The 20,246-nt window shown below is 36.0% G+C and overlaps 2 protein-coding genes across 3 annotated transcripts; one reads left to right on the top strand and one right to left on the bottom strand.

Annotated features, from left to right (window-relative positions):
- Positions 1 to 2,648: 2,648 nt before the first annotated feature.
- Positions 2,649 to 12,583, top strand: LOC131150849 (protein REVERSION-TO-ETHYLENE SENSITIVITY1). The gene is made up of 3 exons (XM_058101883.1): positions 2,649 to 2,955; positions 10,832 to 11,267; positions 11,649 to 12,583. Exons 2-3 carry the CDS (start codon positions 10,959 to 10,961, stop codon positions 12,069 to 12,071), a joined length of 732 nt encoding a protein of 243 aa, XP_057957866.1. The 5' UTR covers positions 2,649 to 2,955; positions 10,832 to 10,958; the 3' UTR covers positions 12,072 to 12,583.
- A 1,359-nt stretch (positions 12,584 to 13,942) lies between these two features.
- LOC131150848 (uncharacterized) lies at positions 13,943 to 19,728 on the bottom strand. Of its 2 annotated transcripts, none has more exons than XM_058101881.1 (6): positions 19,434 to 19,728; positions 18,078 to 18,148; positions 17,925 to 17,989; positions 17,315 to 17,815; positions 17,142 to 17,232; positions 13,943 to 14,213 (listed from the first exon to the last, which is right to left on the bottom strand). In XM_058101881.1, the coding sequence occupies exons 1-6, from the start codon at positions 19,573 to 19,575 to the stop codon at positions 14,127 to 14,129; spliced, it is 957 nt and encodes a 318-aa protein (XP_057957864.1). In that variant the 5' UTR covers positions 19,576 to 19,728; the 3' UTR covers positions 13,943 to 14,126. The 2 variants fall into 2 exon arrangements, with proteins under 2 accessions (XP_057957864.1, XP_057957865.1); XM_058101882.1 differs by having other exon boundaries at positions 18,078 to 18,155; positions 19,434 to 19,674.
- Positions 19,729 to 20,246: the final 518 nt, after the last annotated feature.

The following is a 20,246-nucleotide window of genomic DNA, read 5'->3' as shown; positions in this document are numbered from 1 at the left end:
GTAGTAGGGAAGCTGTTTAACGGCGGCCCTGACCCGCCGGTCCTTTTGGGTTTTCTGAAAATTATTTAATATTCGGGGGTGAGACACTTCTTAGTAAGGAAAAATAAACTAAATACAGCTGTGTGGCAACATAAATATTTAAGGCACTTATACGTATAAAATACATTTCATAATTCTGTAAACATTCATCATATCATACTGGATAATCATATAATTTCATATTTGTTAATAATTTATAGCATACATGAAACATCTGTTATAACTATAATACTGAAAATATACCTAAAATGAATAGCTAGCTGGTGTCATGTATTACTCCCCATGACGGGTTGTGCAGCTCGAAGGTGGGACCCAACAATAGCTGGCCGACCACTGCTGAGTCAAATATGTCTGTAAGTACGATGGGCCCGCCACACCCTAGTTCGGATTGCCAGGTAGACGTCCACACTCTACTAAAAGCCACATCGACTATCCATCTCCCACCCCCTCATGGGGTGATTAGCACTAATCTGATCATAAACATTTGATTTATAAGTTACGGTACCGAACTCTTGAACTGAACTAAACTAACATTCGGATTCTACTAACATAAAATACATAATATAATAGCGGCCTTGTGCCGTTCATTTTCATAAATACGACCTCATGTCGATAACATAAATACGGTCTCGTGCCGATAACATAAATACATGACCTCGCGCTAGAATCATTTCAGGTATATACATTCTGAAAATAAATCATTAATCATATATTCGTCAAAATCATCACAACATAACTCATCTTTTCATAATACCTAAAAACATGCTTTGCTCGTAAAATCTTTCATATCATAATACATTTCACGTAAAATAATATTCATGCCACACATATAATATTAAAAGTCATACTTGATATTCTAAAATCGTGATTTTCTAGCATCTCATACATATATATATATATACATTTTAATCATCATAACAGTATTTTTCCAATTGTACATTTTATTCGTAATAAACAAATATGCTTTTATGAAAATAGATTTACTCATAATTAGTAATAATTTGCATGAAAAATAACTATTTTAGTTTATTCCCTTACCTGACTACTGAAAAAGCCCCTAAATTATCCTAGCCTAACCTCTGTAGGATTTCCTGATTAATGCCTTGAAATTGAAAATTGTCAGTATTAAATTTCAGTATTTTCATACGTACATCATTTCCATAACTATCACAAGACCAAAATTGGCTTAAAAAACCTTACCTCAATTCAGGAATGATTTCCAATTTCGTTTTCTCAACGATCCGCTCTTCCAAACTCATAGAGAACTTTGCCAGGAGCGTCGTGGTGACTTCGGATTGTTGATCCGACGTATATTTGGCCAAAAAATGATGAGAGAGAGAGAGAGAGAAAGAGAGAGAGAGGGCAAAGATGGCTTAAAAATGAAGATAAAAATCGGATTTTTAATATATATAGGGTCAGATTCGTCGATGAGACACGTCACCTCGTCAATAAGTCTTTCATTAAATTCGTCGACGAAACCCTATATTCATTGACGAAATTCATAGTAGCCAAAACCCCCCCTCGGTATTTTCTCGTCAATGAATCCCTGTATTCGTCGGCGTATTCAAGCAATCTCTTGAAATCATTTTTATCTCCTAAATGCAATGTCGTCGACAAACCCTTTTATTTTCAAATGCTAAATTTAAGTCTAGAACATTAAAAAGATAACAAAATACATACACGTGATTGATTTTCTTAATGAATACATGCACGTATCTTTAAAGTTTTTCCACCATACCTATAGATGCACATTAATACTAATGAAGACTAGGGGTGAGCATAATTCAGGTTTAATCGAATTAACTGATCGAGTTAGATCGATTCGATTCGATTCAATTCAGTTTGAGATTTGAATAATTTTGGATATTTGATTTTTGATTCGAGTATGAGGAATCTTTAATTCAATTAACCAAATTACTCAAATTACTAATTAATTAATAATTAAATATAAAATAGTAATATTAATAAATGATATATATTAAATCTTAAATGTTTAATGTTAAAAAATCCCATTTATAAATAAACTCTTTTATTAATTAAACTGGAATTGGTAAATTAGAAACAAAATTTACAATCATATTTTATTTTTATAATTAATTTTAAATTTATTCGATCGAGTTAATTGAATTATCCGAAAAGTTGATTCGATCGGGTACAATTATATTATAACAATTAATTCGGTTGGATCGATTAAGAATTGGTGTTAATCAAAAAATTTGATTAATTTAATTAATTAATCGAATTTGACCGTCTCCTAAAAACACCTTAAATCTTAAAAAGTATATGATTGACTAAATATATTCCATCAACACCGTTAGTTTTTTTTTTTCTTCCCTACCACACCTATAAATTAAACCAACTAGCATCTTAAAAAAAACACAATTTTGAATTCAAAGATTTTTTTTTTTAAAAAGGTGCCTACATCAATTACTTAGCAATCCTGCAAACTCATTTATAAAAAAAAAGTAGAATTAATTAAGGCATGATGGGTAGAAAGTACAACGTCACAATTTGGAAAATTATAATACAAATTTCAAAAGTGGAAGCGCAGCAAATGCATACCTGATGAGTTGCAGGGTATTAAAGACCAACAGAGAGTGGGGTCCAGCATGGAAGTAGAAATCAAGAATGGTTCATCAGGTTCATGCACCTGCCCCTTCTGTCTCTCGGGCCTCCGCAGTCCTTTTTCCATTCCCAAAAGCAGAAACCTCAGATTTTTTTTAAAAAATCAGTAAAATATTGGATTAAAATTTTAATGGAAATCATGGGGAAAATGGTTTTTGTCCGCATAAATCAAGCAGGAGCCCTTGCTGTTTCTGCAAAATCTGCTTTATTTTTTCTCACAACATGCACAACGAGAGCCACTCGTTCTGCATTCCGGATCTTCGTTTTTCCCATCATCGGCTCAACTCCCAGGTCCGTACTGCCCTCCCCTTCATTTCCCATTTTTGATTCGTGTCAATGCTGGATTTGGGTCTTCGGAAATCGCGAAATATATCGTTTTTCAGTTTTGTTTTTTATGATGGGCTCCGTTTGGTTGCTGGGAAAAGATGAGAAACGAAAAGAAAAAGCTTGAGTTTTTGTGCGGAGTTGAGAGAACTCGAATGTCTGCTATAATAAGCCGGATACGGTTGCGGGGCTCCTTTTTTTTTTTTTTCTCATTTTGTCAAATTTATCTTGAAGGATTGATTTCTTTTCTAAGCAAAATTGTTGAGAAGATGATTCATGATTTTTGGGTCAATGCCGTTATTGTGTCTTCGAAAATGTGAAAAGATGTCATTTTGGGTTTGGGTTTTGATGATAGGCTCCGTTTGGTTACTGGGAAAAGGCGAGAAAACAACTGAACAAGAGCGTTAAATCTTTGTTCAAAGTTGAGAGACTATGAATGTCTTCTCCAATGAGCCTCATATAGTTATTGGTTTTCATTTGTTTTTTAAACAAATTTGCTGAGATGATTCATGGATTCTGTTTCGTTTCTCTCCTTTGTTTTTCCTCCCTTTTTCTCAGAAACCAAACGAAGGGTGGGTGCATGATTTGTGTGGTTTATGCTGGGGCAATGTTTAGAGTACTTGGATTTTGATTCGTTTAATAGATATGTTGTTGAGAAAATTTTTATTATCAGTGGAATCATTGCTGATAGTTCGATCCAGTAAGAATTGTTCGCATCACATTTTCTCCAGAGATTTGGTTCATATAAGGATGGAATAGGAGTTTAATCTTATGAGCAACTTTTATCGGGCAAAATTGTGTGGCCCGATTGCCCAATAGGCAGAAGAGGGTAATATTTGATTGGAGTTGGTCTGAGATCATGATTTCTGTTATGTTGAAAGATATTACAAAAAAAAAAAAAAAATCAAAATTTGGGAGATTAGATAAAATTCCCTCCACGATCTGATTCAAGCAATCAAATTAGAATATGAACTGTTTTGATTTTATATTCATTTGAAGTTCAGGGCTTAGTTCCTCGGCGGTAATAAGCTCCTCAAGTTAATGCTTTGTGTCGCCACCTGCTCGCTTTTAAGCAGTAAATTGTTTATGACGACAGGCAAATCCATGAAGGATGAGGCAGCAACCAAATGCATGTCAATGGAGTGGTAAGCAGCTAGGAGGGCGTTGGTAGTCTAGCATAGGGTGATGAGGATGTGCTAATAGGTTTTCTTCTTTATTGCTGTAGATTATCAGGTCTAAGATTTCACATAGTTTTGAAAAGCATAAGAGGGTTTGATGCTGGTAACGAATTCGTAAGGTACCTCCATATTGAAAAGGTTTTTCCTATAATTTACTTCACGGAAAATTAGAAAAATAAATTACCATGTTGTTGAATAGAGCACTTGGAGATGAGAGAGAAACCTTTGTTCTTATTTTTAAAAAAAAAATTAAAAAAAAAAATAACACAAACTTTGTTAGAGTATAGATTTCAGATCTTCATAAGATTTTGTAATGTGTTCTGTCCGAATCCAAGTTAACTCTGAGCTCCCAAACAAAAAGGTCAGTTGGATTTGGAGTTCCAAGAGGAAGTTTGTTGTTAAAAGTCTTGGAAGTTTGCGTTCAAATATAATTTTTTTTTTTTTCCCTCATGAAGAACTACAAAATTTTTAGATCTCTAATTTCTGGTTCCACCCGCTACCACCTGCCACACCATCCTGCCAGCAAGGTCATGGCCTTTGCATGTCACTTCCACCCATGCATGCCACCACATTGCCCGCTACTCGCCATTTTCACCACCAATATAACTCTCACTCTATGTTACTTCATTGAGAAATGGTTTGGTTATTCTCAGGAAATGAGCGCATTTTCCATGTTTTCAAAATTTTCCGTAGAAAATGATAACTTGGAAATGGAGATGTAAGCTGGATGAGGAAACCAAAAAATGTTTGTACAACCAAAAACAGCCTAAAGGTTTTATCAATTGAAGACGAGAGAGTGTCCAGGACATTTTGGTCATGGTTGAGAAGATAACATTTTTAGAATTTATTACTTAGATCAATTACATTTTCTTTCCTTCATTATTTTTTTTGGCTATAACTCACTTTAATTTCATGTTGTCTCTCTAAGTGGTGCGCCTGTTGCTAGTTACGATAAATGTTTGCATCATTACATTGAGCATAAGCCAAATTTAGATAATACTAAGTATTTGGTGACTGGAAAGTGCATCTTTCCTATTGATTTGGACTTTCATATATTTTCTAGTAGGTCCAAATGAAGTGTTATCATTCATTAGTTGTCAAACATGCCAGATTGGCTGCTAGCATTATGTCAGCCCATACCAAATATTATTGTGCTGTTTGAAGTTTGAACCACCTTGTTTACTTTCATGTTTGGATTATATCCAACCTTTGTCAAGATGGGTTCAGCCTCTACAAAAGGAGTCTAGATCCTTGGGATTGAAGCTTGCTGGTGTGTTATTGAGGGAAGAAGGAATAGTGTGAAAGGGTGAATTTCTTCTTTCTTTCTTTTTTTTTTTCTGGATTTTGTCAATTTTTTTTCCTTTTTTTCTTTTTTATAAACATTTTCTTCTATGATAGTTGATAATGTTGATATTTTAGTGTGCCTAAGTAATACTAGGCACTAGACACTTCTAAATGGATGAGTTGATTCTATGGGAAAAAAGTGAAGGCAAAGTTTATATATAATTCCTTGCTTAAATATAGAACAAAAGGATTTCTTCTCTTTTAAGGAAATATGAAACACTATCCTTGTTAAGCATTGATTTAATGTCTCTTTGATGATAGCCTAAGATTTATATCATTCTATGTTATAAATCATTGCTTTATTGAAGGTCAGTTACCTTTTGATTGTTTTGTTAAGTTCTATAATATACATACATACATTCATGTGTATATATCTTGTGTACATATATATATTTTAAAAAATCTGTCTTTTGTATTCTACTCCTTCTTCATCATTTTTTTTTTTTTTTTTCAGCCATCTTTCCTTTCTTATATATAAAAAACTTAACTTTACTATACAGTTTTTCATCTCCTAGACTCAAGCTAACCACCCTGATTTATGGGATGTTACAAATTTCAAATGCCTCAAATCTCTCTTGGTTGTTTACAATGACAACTCACGCCAACACTCCCCCTCAAGTTGATGCATAGAGGTCTCGCATGCCCAACTTATCAAGTGAGTTGTAGAAGTCCTTGCTAGATACAGCTTTTGTAAGGATGTCTGCCAATTGTTCTTCGGATTTCACAAACGAAAACCTAATTGTTTTTGCTTCAAGATTCTCTTTGATGAAGTGTTGATCTACCTCTACATGTTTAGTACGATCATGTTGAATAGGATTGTGAGAAATGGCAATTGCAGCTTTATTGTCACACAAGAGATCCATCTCGGAAGTGAGGGCAAACCTTATTTCAGTGAGTAGCTTTCTTAGCCAAAGGAGTTCACAAAGACCTTTAGCCATTCCCCTAAACTCAGCTTCAGCACTTGACAAGGCTACCACTTTTTGTTTCTTGCTTCTCCAAGTTACAAGATTTCCTCCAACAAATGTAAAATATCCTGATGTAGACTTTCTGTCAGTGATATTACCTGCCCAATCCGCATCCGTATACCCATAAACCATCGGCTGACTGTTATGTTTTGAGAACATAAGTCCCTTGCCTGGGGATGACTTCAAGTATCGAAGTATTTGAATTACTGCTTCCATATGACTCTTACTTGGATTATGCATAAATTGACTTACGACACTTACAGCATAGGCAATATCTGGGCGAGTATGGGAGAGATAAATGAGTTTACCAACTAACCTTTGGTATCTTCCCTTATCTGTTGGTACTTGGTCTGGGTATTCTCCAAGCTTGTGATTTTGAACCATGGGGGTGTCTGCAGGTCTACACTCCAACATCCCTACTTCAGTTAGCAAATCTAATATGTATTTCCGTTGGGAGAGAAATATGCCTTTCTTAGACCTGGCAACTTCAATTCCCAAGAAATACTTGAGTCCTCCCAGATTTTTCATCTCAAATTCAGTTGCTAATTGCTTTTGAAGCAGAGAGATTTCGTCTTCATCATCTCCTGTAATAATAATGTCATCTACATAAACTATCAAAGCAGTTACCTTGCCTAACTGATGCTTTAAGAACAAAGTATGGTCAGAGTTACTTTGTTGGAAGCCATATTTCTTCATTGCCAAGCTAAACCTTCCAAACCACGCTCGTGGTGATTGCTTCAGTCCGTACAACGCTCGCTGCAATTTGCACACCACTCCATTCTTTGAAGATGTTGTATAACCAAGAGGAACATCCATATAAACTTCTTCTTGGAGATCACCATTAAGAAAAGCATTCTTTACATCAAATTGATGCAAAGGCCAATCAAGATTTGCAGCAAGAGACAATAATACCCTAACTGTGTTTAGCTTGGCTACAGGTGAGAAAGTCTCCTGATAATCGACACCATATGTTTGTGTATATCCCTTCACTACCAGTCGTGCTTTGTACCGTTCAATAGATCTATCTGCTTTGTGTTTAATGAAGAACACCCATTTGCACCCTACAGTTTGTTTTCCTTTAGGTAATGGAACAAGAGTCCATGTATCATTTTTTAGTAGTGCCTCTATTTCTTCCTCAATAGCTCGGGTCCATCTTGGATCTGCCAATGCCTCATGAACACTGGTAGGAATTTGACATATGGAGAGTTCTTGTGCAAATTTCTTAATCGGTTCAGAGAGTTCCTTGGTGGATACATAGTTAGCAATAGGATACCTCGACCTTCGTTCCTCAATATCTGGAGAGTATCTATTAGGTGGCTTGCCACGATTGTACCTGTGAGGTAAGACATAACCCACAGAAGCATCTATATCATCGATATGAAAGGGTGTAATAACATTACGCACCTCAGGAGTATTCTCAGGAGATGATTCAGCTGGCACTTCAGAGGGAGGGGATATAGGTTCAGTCTCAGATGTTGCATGCTCTGCAGTAGGATATATCTCAGCTTCACAGTTCACAATGCCTAAGTTATCATTCGGCCTAGCCTGCCCCCCATGTTCACGTGGCCCCTCATTTGGCGCCAACCAATCAAACTCATTTGGCGCCTCATGTTGGAACCAATTCAACTCTTCATTATGTATCTCCCCCTGAAGAGGAGAAGTAGGTGCCGAAGAGGAAAAGAACATATCAGTCTCCAAGAATTGGACATCCATAGTCACATAGAGTCTTCGGGTGGTAGGATCATAGCACTGGTACCCTTTCTGATGGACGCCATAGCCCAAAACAAACATCGACATGCACACGGATCAAGTTTAGTGCGTTGGTTCTTGTGGAGATACACATAGACAACACACCCGAAGACGCGAGGAGGAAGCATTAGTGCAGTAGGTAGTGACACATAAGTAGAAAGACATTGAAGTGGTGTCTTAAAGGATAAAACCTTGGAAGGCATTCGGTTAAGAAGATGGACAGCAGTTGAGACGGCATCGGTCCAAAAACATCTGGGCATATGAGCACCGAGAAGCAAAGCACGGGCAGTCTTAAGAACATGTCTATTCTTCCTTTCGGCAACACTGTTCTGTTGAGGTGTTTGTGAGCATGAAGTTTCATGAATTAAACCATGTTGAGTAAAGTACGCTTTAAGGTGCTTGTTGACATATTCACCACCATTATCAGAGCGGGGAACCTTCATGGTGGCACCGTACTGAGTGCCAACCATAGCATGGAATGTTTCAAACACACTAAGAACCTCATCTTTGTGTTTCATCAAGTAAAGCCATGTCATACGAGTACAATCATCCACAAAAATCACAAACCAATGAAAGCCAGACATATTAGTAACAGGTGAGGGCCCCATACATCAGAGTGAATTAACGTAAATGGAGTGTCACTTTTATTCATGCTTAAAGAATAAGTAGCGCGATGGCTCTTAGCCAAAATACAAGTGTCACATTTCAAATCAGGAGTCTGTAAATGCTTAAACAAATCAGGAAAAACATGCTTCAAATAAGGAAAAGATGGGTGTCTCAAGCGTCGATGCCACAACCATAGTAGTGTCTCTTTATCGGCATGCGGATGGTTCATGTGATTGGCTTGGCCGATACTAATGTCTTCCATATAATATAATCCCTCCCTCTAAGTACCACACCCAATTATCTCCTTGGTGAGAATATCCTGAATAAGACAGAAATTGGGATAAATAAGCACAACACACCTAAGGTCTGTAGTAAGCTAACTTACAAACAACAATTTATAGGATAAAGACGGAACAAGTAAAGTATTAGATAAATGCAGGGATGGAGATAAAGTCACAGAACCAGCGCCAGTGACTGGTGAGATAACACCATTTGCATTGGCTATGCTGGTGCGTCGCGGAAGAGAGGTATGAGAGAAGTCTGAGGCAGCAAAAGTCATATGGTCAGTGGCCCCCGAGTCAAGAAGCCATGCACTACAGTCTGCATCTCGATGGGAGGTAGGAAGAGCAAGATCAAGGATACCTGAATTCAAATTAGGAGGAGCATCCGTGGATGTTGCAGCTGGTTGTATAAAGGAGACAAGAGGCTCTGCAGCAGCAACAGCAGCTATGCCTGAATTTCCATTCGTTCCAGTTCCAGCAGGACGTTTACGGGCTTGAAGGTCATGCCACCAATCAGGGTATCCATGCAATTTGAAATAGGTTTCACGTGTGTGCTTCTGGTTTCCACAATGAGAACATTTTTTCATATCAATGGAGTTTCGAGGCTTGGAAGATTTACCAGGGGCAGAGGTGCTTAATGTAAGTGATTTTGAGGCCAAGACAGCCCCCTGGAGCCCATCGGGGTCATGGGTAGTCATAACCTGCTGTCGAATAGCCTCCCGTCTAACACGCGCATACGCTTGTTCGACAGTAGGAAATGGTTTCATCTGCAAAACGTCAGCTCGTATTTTGTCTAGCCGATCGTCAAGACCATCCAAAAACACATAAACATGGTCTTCCTGAATGATCCGACTATGATGCTGAATATCAACAGAGCATTCCATAGGATTTGGCCGGCGGAAATCAATTTCGCGCCATAAACCCTGCAACTCAGTATAATATTTTTCCAGCGAGCCAGCAACTTGCTTCAACCATGTCACACGGCGTCAAAGATCATACACTTGTGATGTATCACTACCATCAAAGAAGGTAGTGGCAATGGAATCCCAAACCGCCTTTGCCGTAGGAAACCGAATAAAATTGGCAATCAAAGACGAATCCATGGAAGAAATTAACCAACCTTTAACAATGGCGTTATCGGTGCGCCACTTGCGAAAGGAGGGATCAGAGGATAGCGGCTGGGGAAAGTCGCTATTAATGTACCCCAGTATATCCTTGCCAGAGATATACATCTCAACAACCTGGGACCACAGTGCATAGTTGGAACCATCCAACTTAATGCCGATCGGAGCAGCGGATGTTTCAGTGGTGATGGTCGAGGTCCGAGTATTGTTCAAAACCTCGGTCATCCTTGTAGTCAATTCAAGGATAGAATCAGAGAGATTGGACGTGTCACCAGAAGAGTTCAGATCATCAGAGTCCGCCATGAATAGAGGTATGGTTAGGATGCAATATAGGAAGCCAGAACTCGTTTGGCTCTGATACCATGTAAAAAATCTGTCTTTTGTATTCTACTCCTCCATCATTTTTTTTTTTTTTCAGCCGTCTTTCCTTTCTTATATATAAAAAATTTAACTTTACTATACAGTTTTTCATCTCTTAGACTGAAGCTAACCACCCTGATTTATGGGATGTTACAAATTTCAAATGCCTCAAATCTCTCTTGATTGTTTACAATGACAACTCACGCCAACATATATTTGATGTGTATTTTCTGCAGGACTGTTTCATTTTGCCCGACAGACAACTACTACACTTGATTTGCTTACTTCAGAAGCCAGTTGACTATGTCTGAGGATGTAGTTTGAAACACTTATGTTTTGTCCCACACAGAATTTCAAATCCATATGTCGCCTGTGAGACAATCTGCAATGGAGTATAAAGCAGCTTCTAATGTGGAAGATACAAGTTCTGTACAAGGAATTCAGCATGATTTGTGGCCGCTTGAAGAAATTGATCCAAAGAAGGCAAAGTTTCCGTGTTGTTTAGTTTGGACTCCCCTGCCTGTAGTCTCATGGTTGGCACCATTTATCGGACATGTTGGCATATGCAGAGAAGATGGAGCTATTTTAGATTTTTCAGGGTCCAATTTTGTGAATGTTGATGATTTTGCATTTGGAGCTGTTGCTAGATATCTCCAACTTGACAGGGGACAGGTACAGTAACAGTGTAACACTAACATCTTACATTTACGTCTCTCTCTCTCTCTCTCTTTCATATGCACACCATCTGACCATCATTATATCATCCTGCATGACCATTAGGCTATAGGTATGAACAACTGTTTGGGAAATCACTTGTATGGCAAACATGGGTTCTTGCTTTCTGGAGTCAAATAGCATTGTGACTTGCTCAAGGAGAAGGTCACAAAAGGAAAAAAACTACTGGACTGGCTAAGAGCCTAGGAGACCTTAATCCAGATTAGTGTTAGGTTTTAACCTGAAGATACTGGTTGAGGGTTTCTGTTAAAATATTTTTTGATATCATAACACCTCTGGCTGAGATAATGACCACCTTTTCTCGTTTCATTCTAACAGTGCTGCTTTCCTCCAAACTTAATTGGGCATACATGTAAGCATCGGTACAGGCATGCAGAGTTTGGAACTGCAGTGACTTGGGACGATGCCCTACGGTCAAGCATGCATCACTTTGAGCACAGATCCTACAACCTCTTCACTTGCAACTGCCACTCGTTCATTGCCAATTGTCTGAATCGGCAGTGTTACGGTGGATCAATGGGTTGGAACATGGTCAATGTGGCTGCTCTTGTACTCTTCCGTGGCCATTGGGTTGATTTCATGTCAGCCTTGAGATCGTTTCTTCCCTTCACAGTGGTGCTCTGCATGGGTCTTTTTATGGCTGGGTGGCCATTCTTGATTGGACTCCTGTCCTTCTCTCTCCTCTTGTTGGGTTGGTTTTTGATGGGAACTTACTGTTTCAAAACGTTACTGGAATGTTAAGACTTTTGTTTCATCAAATGCTGAAGCTTGTTTGATTGAATGCTGGAATGGACTATCCTCCCTTTATATATTTTGTCATACTTCATATGGAGTTGCTGTGGATTTCTTGGGAAGGAGATGGGCGGATGCCTAAGATTTTTGAAGTGAATCAATTGAAGAACTGAGCTGATGATGGTTGTTGTGTTAGACTCGAAGTTGTGCATATGTTTGCTTTTCCAAATCTTCTCCTCTGGTATGTAGCCACCATTAAAGTCAGCTTGGCATTTTGGAATGTCAATCGAGCATCAGGATATCAGATTTGGAGACAGAAGTCGGGACCAATGGTATTGAACCAGGCACTGAGCTGACCAATTGTTCATCTTGCTGCTTCCGAAATGGAAGCTTTACCAAGTTTCCATGGGTTCATGGGATGAAATAGAATAGGAACAGAATGGTAATTGTATAACATGATTAGCACTATAATAATGAGTGTTCATTACAAAATAAATGACTACATAATAATTTTTTATTAATCCATATTGTGGAATGGGTAAAGAATATTTTTTATATTTTATTGCGAGGGTGGCTACTACTATCTCTTATTCTTTAATAGATGGAAGAACACAAACTCCTGCATAAATAGTGTTTTTGGAAGATGCGCTATTTGCATCCCATTTCCACCCTATTGAACGAAATCTTTACCATGTTGGGTTCTTCAAACGTGCTAACTGCTTTGGGAAATCTGGTATGAAAGGAAAAGAAAAATGAAAAGAGGTGGGGAGAGGAAAAGTTGAGAAAATTACAAAGAAACACTTTTAAATATAATTACAAAGCAGTTGTTTGGCATTTTAAGAATGCTTACTAAATGTTTAGGAGCTTAGAATATGAATTTGTGTGTATTTTAAATAAGATGTACTGTAAAAATCATTCTAGAGTTTTGTCTAAATGCACATAAATTTAAATCTAATATTTAAAATTCATGGTACCAAATGCAAGCATAGATCTTTTAAGGCTGCACATGGAAACATGAATTTCAAGTCTTAAATTTAAATGTCTAAATTTAGATGAGTATAATTTTGTATTATATTTTATCAAATGCAACATAATTTCAAATTCAATTCCAAGCACCCAAGCATAAGATAAGAATAATTATGTTGACATAAAATTCAAAATGATTTCAAAATCTAAGATGAAACTCGGTTATTTTGAAATAGGTTATATTAAGGGCTCTAGAGGCACAATCTCATTATGCCATTTTTTCATATAAACATTTTAGTGAAATTACTCTACCCCAAATCCATGTAAAAATTATACACTATTGTAAGTTTAAGAGCTTGAAATACGGATATTAAATTCAAATTTGTGTGATTTAAATAATATATTACACAATACAAAATTATATTAAATTTCTTCCAAATCCACATAAATCAAAATTTAAACCCTAAAATCTAAGCTGCCAAGTGCTACCTTTTTTTTTTTTTTTTTGAGAAATACAAGTTAGAAACTTAGAATCTCTAATTTTTGTACTATAAATTTAAATACAAAATTAAATTTCATGCTCCTAAAAAAATCCAAACAAGAGAGAGAAAGAACCACTTGTACAAATACCTAACCTCAATTGTATAATACATTTACCTTTCAAGAATCGAGTATTTTTTACTATTCCTCTGTGCATTTTGGACATGCCTCATCTAACACTTTTTTATATGGAGTGTTTGGTATGAAAGGGAAAAAAATTTTATTTGATGTGTGTGTGTATGTTATGTCTCTGAAGTCGTTTTCAAAAGAAAATTTAATGCCAGTTGGAGGGCCAAGATGCATTTTGGGCCATATGCATGATGCAACCAAAACTATCCACATCCCAGAAGAAAAGGAAAACTAAACGCATGGAATGCAGAAAATGACACCAATAATTTATTATTGAATGACAGTCATCAGTGTGGGTATGTGAGAATCCAAGTGTGAAAATTACGTGACATAATCAGGAAGGCAGAGGACTCCCTCTTTCCTCTTCATACACCATGCTGCTGTTGAATAATTTTAGCTTTGTTTCATCTCTTACGCAAAAATTTTGCCTCATGCACCGTACTTGGGAGCTTTCCAAAGTTTAAAAGCTACCTCGTGCAGAAACCTATCCGCTGGTATAGTGAGAATTCCACCTTTCTGCAGTGAACAAGAGGAAGACCCAATATAGTAATTAATGAGGCAGAGCTTCTCTGTCGAGCAATTGCGCACATAATAATGGAGTGGCGAGAAGCCATGCCACGGGACACGGAATAGGATCGAATTTATTACTTGATTTTGTCATTTCTCCATTCAAATTTCCATTTTATTCTGTTCGTATTCCATTCTATTCCGCAAACCAAAGATGAAGTAAATAGTGAAATGACGTAAATAGTGAAGGCCAAACAATTTGGAATCCAGAGAGCAATTTTTTGCTTGCTTTTACAACATATGAATTGCTACTACAAACACTGAGAAAAAAACTCTAGTGAGATGATGATGCAGGCAGCTTCAATGTTCAATGGCCAATGACAACATTTTATATTCATGGAGAAAAGATGGGAACGTTATTTTGCTTGGACCAAGGTTTTAAATTTCAGTTTTAACTGCAAAACTACAAAAATTTCAATGCAAAATTTCAAATTTTGACTTGAAAAATGGAAATCAGTTTCGAAACATGGGAAATTTTACAGTAGGCATAGTAATACAAGATTTAAAAATAAATTACTGTAAATAAAATGCATCAGCAGTACATCCATGGTGTATAATTTGCAATAAAGCACAATATTAGTTCTTATGCAAATAAATCAATTTAGATATAAAAAGTTGGGTAAATTGTTGTAACACTATCTAAAAATTAATTTATATGCTAGACTAGATACAAAAGAAGGGAAAGAAAAAACTTGCTAGAGCAACAGAAGGAAGCTACAAAGATTTAGGTAATATAAAATGTATAAAAGAGAAATCATGTCTTGGTTAAAGAAAAAGACATAAAAGAAAGGTGACGCGGATGTTTTAATGAGCTGTTTAAAAAAACCAGATTGAACGTTTGAACTTAAAAGTGACAAATAAGAAAATGACAAAAAAAAAAAGAGATTTATTCACAAAGTTAGAGTTATTGAAGCAAAGAGGGCTTTGAAAATGATGAAAAGTGAAAAATATATAGGACCTGATAACATCTAACTAAAGTGTGGAAATGTTTAGCCAATAATGGAAGTATGGTTAACATTATTCAACACTATTATAAAAACTAAGAAAATGCTGACAAAATGGAGGAAAAACACGTCAATACATATAAACAAAAGTGATATTCAAAACTGTAATAATTATCATGAAATCAAACTTATAACTATCATGAAATCAAAATTACAAGTCATAAGATGAAACTATAGAAACGGGTAGTTGAACAAAGAATAAGATTAGAAATAAGGGTCTTAGAGAATCAATTTAATTTTATGCCTAGAAGATTGACGACAGAAGCTCGTTATCTTTTGAGAAGTGAAAAAGTTAAGGGTAAAGAAGAGAGACTTACATATGGTTTTTATTTAACCTAGAGAAAGCATATGATAAAAGTACCTAGGAAAGTTCTTTGGTGGATTTTGTAAAAGAAGGGACTATGTAGTAGATATACTAATATCATTAAGGATATATATGAAAAAGGTAACCACTAGCATTTGGACTAAAGTAGGAGAGTCTAGAGAATTTCCAATGACAATCGATGTACATCAAGGATCTACTTTCAGCCCTTACCCTTTTCGCTTTAGTGATTGATGAACTCATTAAGAATATTCAGAACCAGATCCCAGCATGTATGTTGTTTGTAAATGATATTATTTTGATTGATGAAAATTGGAATGGAGTAGAATCTAAGTGAGAACTTTGGAGAACAACTTTAGAGTCTAGAGGTTTTAAGATAAGTAGGATTAAGGTAGATTGGAATGTAACTTCAACCACATAAGGAGGAATATTGGAGAAAAGATTAAATTTTTTACGATTAAAAAATTAATAGCACTAGTAGATTCTTGGGTGGCAATATTTTCATTCCCTAGCTTAGTGCCACTTGGGTGAATCCGAAGGGCATGTCCAGGTAGGACTTTTGAGTCAAAAAAAAAAAATTATATTTATATTAATAGCATTAGCAGATTCGATATCTTGAGTCTATTATGTAAGTGGAAGGAGAAATTGAAGAGGATGTAAAACATAAATTTAAAAGCAGGTTAAGTAAAATGGAAGCGTTTCGAGTGTGTTGTGTGATCATAGAAAAATGTTAAAACTAAATGACATGTTCTATAAGACGACTATAAGACCAACCATGCTATATGGATTAGAATATTGGGCAATTAAGAAACAACATACCAAAAATGCAAAAGTTGTTGAAATGCGAATGTTAAGATGGATGTGTGACATAAAATTAAAGAATGAATATATTTGCAATAAGTTAGGTATAACACTGGTATAAGATAAGATGGGAGGGGGGCTTAGATGGTTTAGGCATTTGAAACACAGGCCAAGCAATACGCGAGTGAAAAGGAATGAGCTAGTTATTGTCAAAGGATGTAAAAGGTGTAGAGGTAGACCTATAATAACAAGGAATGAGAAAGTGAGGAAGAATTTAATAGCTCTTAAGGTAACCGAAGAGAATGCCCTCAATCGTGCAAATAAGAGGAAAAAGATTCATGTAACTGACCCCACCTAGTGAAACTTAAGATTTGCTGTTGTTGTTGTTGTCATATGTAATTTTGCATAAAACTTCAAAAGTTTTAAAGCTATCATTCCTATCCTTCTTGTAAATTTAGTCACAATGAAAGAAAAAATTATGGAGACAAAAATTCAATTTGAAGGATTTTGAATCTCAAATATTTATTTTAGGGAAATTTTGTTCCATATTCAAATTTTAGATGATTCTTGAAAACTCTTCACAAAATTTTGTAAGACAGTTCATTGTCATTTTGGTTTCGAGTGTAGTGAATAGAGATTAATTTGAGGGAAATTTCAAAAAATTTCATGCAAATTTAAGACCATAAAAAGAAAATCATTAATAGTGTAAAATGCAGATATTCTGTACCATCCAATACTATCAACTGATACCTCTTTGAATTCTTTAAAAGAAAATGTCTTTGCTTCATCCATTCGAGTTACAGCATCCTGCCACTGGGCAATCAGCATAGGGCAATAGTGCCTGTAGATCACAAATCTGATTTCAGACCCATGACATTTCACGTTCATATTAGTGCATATGAACCACCCAAGTTTATACTTACCTGGTGTTAGTCCGCAGATTACCAGCTTTCAATGTGTAACTTTGACGAGGGAAAAGCAAGGAAAGATCAGGGTCCTTCCCACTTTTATCTGCCAAAACTGAAAAATAGTATTCATCCTCCTTCAAAACATCCCTGTAGCTCATCACAACAGATAAGTGCAGGCGGGAACCAATTTCAGACCCAGGTCTGGCTAACTGCATTATCTCACCAACCAAGCCATTGATACATTCTACACCATTGGTATTGGTAGTGTCTTTTTCATTATTTGTGCTTTCACCAAAATGCACAATAACCAAATCAAATTGGTTTGTCTCTAACGCCTTCCCCTCTAGAAATCCAAGACATTTCAGCAACTCAGAGGCCATAATATCAAGTGGCTGCTCAGTGAGGCAAATATTGTCTTTCAATTCACCAAGTTGCAAAATAGTGTAGCCAAGTTTGCCTCCAAATGATTTCAAATGTAAATTGTTCGTGATTATAGCAGCTCTCATACCCATGAACCTGAAGTTCAACGAAGAACCACAAAATTCTGTACAATCAACAAACAAATCATCCTTTGGTTCACAATGTCACTGACAGTAGGAAGTGTAACAAAACCAGAAAATAAAACCTCTCTGATATTTTTTGTGTTGGCAACTTCTTCTGACATTCTCCTTCATCAGTTTCTTCTCCACTCTGAGAACAAAAACACACGATCCACAATCATACCATGGTTAAGTCGTGCTTCATAAACAGTTAAACAGTTAAAATTTGTGAGTCTCACCATATTGAGAGAAGCTTCATGTGCATCCAGAAGTTCTGCGAACTCCCTTACAATCCTTTCATCCTCAATTTCTGCAATCTAAATTCAAGTAAATCATCCCAAATAGAGTTGAGACATGTATGGATCTCAAGAATGACTTCAAATGATAAATTGAATGGAAACTCCCAAAATATATAACTTGAGAAGGCATGGCAATAGAATTTTACCCTTTGTGGGGGTTAAATTGGAGGTATGCAAACACCAAACTCCACCACCCCATACCACCAGCTAGGGCCTTGGTGGATGTTTTTAGTTATTTACCAACACACGGGTCAATAGACCTTGTACAAGTGGCATGTACTTTCATGAATGTTCACATCACAGAATCACTAAAGAAGGGCTCAAGCACTAAATTTTTAGTGCCCAACAGGTTGGCAAGTTTTAAGAAAGCAAAATTTAAACAAAAATTCAGATCAAACGATTAGCTGAAGCAAATAACAACTGAAAACTAAGAAACAAGTATTCATGATTTATAAAGAAAGGGGTATAAATAACATAAATGAGCAATACAATTGAGAGAAGAAACTGAGAATGGGGGTGTCGAATATAAGGTGGGAGCTAATGAAAGGAAAAAAAAAAAAAAACAGCCTAGCCAAAATACAACACAAACTAGGATAGCAGTAATAGGAGAACATTTTGAAACATATTCACTTAAGACTACGGAGACTATAAGCATATGAAATATAAGCAGAAGTTGAATTTATGAGCAGAGCATGACCGATTATCAAGACAATTTTTTTATTTAAAAAAAAAAAAAGTAATCTCATGCTTGAACTGAAAACGGAACTCTCTGAAAGGCTAGTCAGGAACAGTTTGATAAGCATCTAGAAAGCACTTGATTTCAAGAGCTAAATTGGTATATTTAACGTTTTCAAAGAACTTATCTTGCTTTAAAAACTAAACATTGCTTTGATTTAGCTCTTGAAACCGAGAAAATACGTCCAGAATGCTAAACAAAACACTCGTAAAATCCAATGCAACTTTCGGTTTCAAAAGTGAGATATCAAACAAAAAATGGTCAAAATAAAGGTCCAGCATCACTGAATTTTGTGCTGATGTGTTGTATGTGTAATTTGAATTCACCAAAAGCACCAAATAAACTAGTCATGGATTGATTACTTTCAAAATTGACAAGAGGGTATAGAATATATAGATAGCGCCCTGCAAATCCACACTGTTTGATTATACAAATCCTGAGGAAATTAGAGAATTAAGAGAAAAAATCAAAGTATCTTTCTATTTCCAGAAGCTTTCTTGCGCTTTTTCGGGAACCAAGCGGAAAATGAAGACAAATCGGGGAGGGGGAATTGATCAAACCTGAAGGAGGCGAGTGAGGGAGAGACAAGAAGCCACAGAACGCTCGAGATGCCAGAGAATGGAGATGGGTGTGAGATGCATTTACTGCGCGCGCCAGCCCATCTCCGTACAATACCAGAGCTCTGCTTGGCTTGTCCGCCATGAGAGAGAGAGAGAGAGAGAGAGAGAGAGAGAGAGAGGGAAGGAGGCAGGAGCTTTACGGTGAATTATTTGTTTCTTCCGTCAGGCGTCAAGCGTAAGCGACGATACGAGGCAGTAAACACGTCTCACATATAAGAGACTGTTACAACATCCGTGAGATGCCGAATAGCAGAGGATTGTAGCCTTAGAAAGTAGATTTCATTTCTAATTTTAAAATATTATTTTATTTTTGTAAGTTTTAAATATTTATATATAAAACTTGAAAATATCGTTATTTTTTTTTAAAAAAAATTCTACGAATTTGATAACATTGAAGACAATGTATAAATTTTGTAACTTTTTAATAAGTAAAAAATAAAAATAAATTATTTTTCTTAATTAAATTGATCTAGAAATGACTTTTTAATGTTAATTGCGACTTAAAGTTAAATTTGAGCTTTGAGTATCAAGTTCTTAAATACTGGTATATCTATTTTAATCCAAATGATTTTACGAGATGTAAATATTATTTTATGAATCCTTTTATTTTCTAAAATGAAGTATTTATTTTCTATTTCCATGAAATATAACAATCAATTATCTCGCCAATAAAATTTTCAATTGACAAAAATTTTATCAATACAATAATAAGTTCATTTCAAAAGAGTGGCTTCTGTCCAATTTTAACGTAGT

Source organism: Malania oleifera, chromosome 3 (genome assembly GCF_029873635.1).
Source record: "Malania oleifera isolate guangnan ecotype guangnan chromosome 3, ASM2987363v1, whole genome shotgun sequence".
NCBI classification, from domain to species: Eukaryota; Viridiplantae; Streptophyta; class Magnoliopsida; order Santalales; family Ximeniaceae; genus Malania; species Malania oleifera.
The sequence above is the reverse complement of the archived record's forward strand: the minus strand, read 5'-3'. Positions and strand labels throughout refer to the sequence as shown.

Coding starts and splice junctions, on each gene's coding strand:
- LOC131150848 (XM_058101881.1), bottom strand. CDS start 19,575: ATGGCGGACAAGCCAAGCAGAGCTCTGGTATTGTACGGAGATGGGCTG. Junction 17,816..17,924: donor ACACAAAAAATATCAGAGAG/GTTTTATTTTCT, acceptor GTTGAACTTCAG/GTTCATGGGTATGAGAGCTG. Junction 17,233..17,314: donor AATCTGCGGACTAACACCAG/GTAAGTATAAAC, acceptor TGTGATCTACAG/GCACTATTGCCCTATGCTGA.
- LOC131150849 (XM_058101883.1), top strand. CDS start 10,959: ATGTCGCCTGTGAGACAATCTGCAATGGAGTATAAAGCAGCTTCTAAT. Junction 11,268..11,648: donor TCCAACTTGACAGGGGACAG/GTACAGTAACAG, acceptor TCATTCTAACAG/TGCTGCTTTCCTCCAAACTT.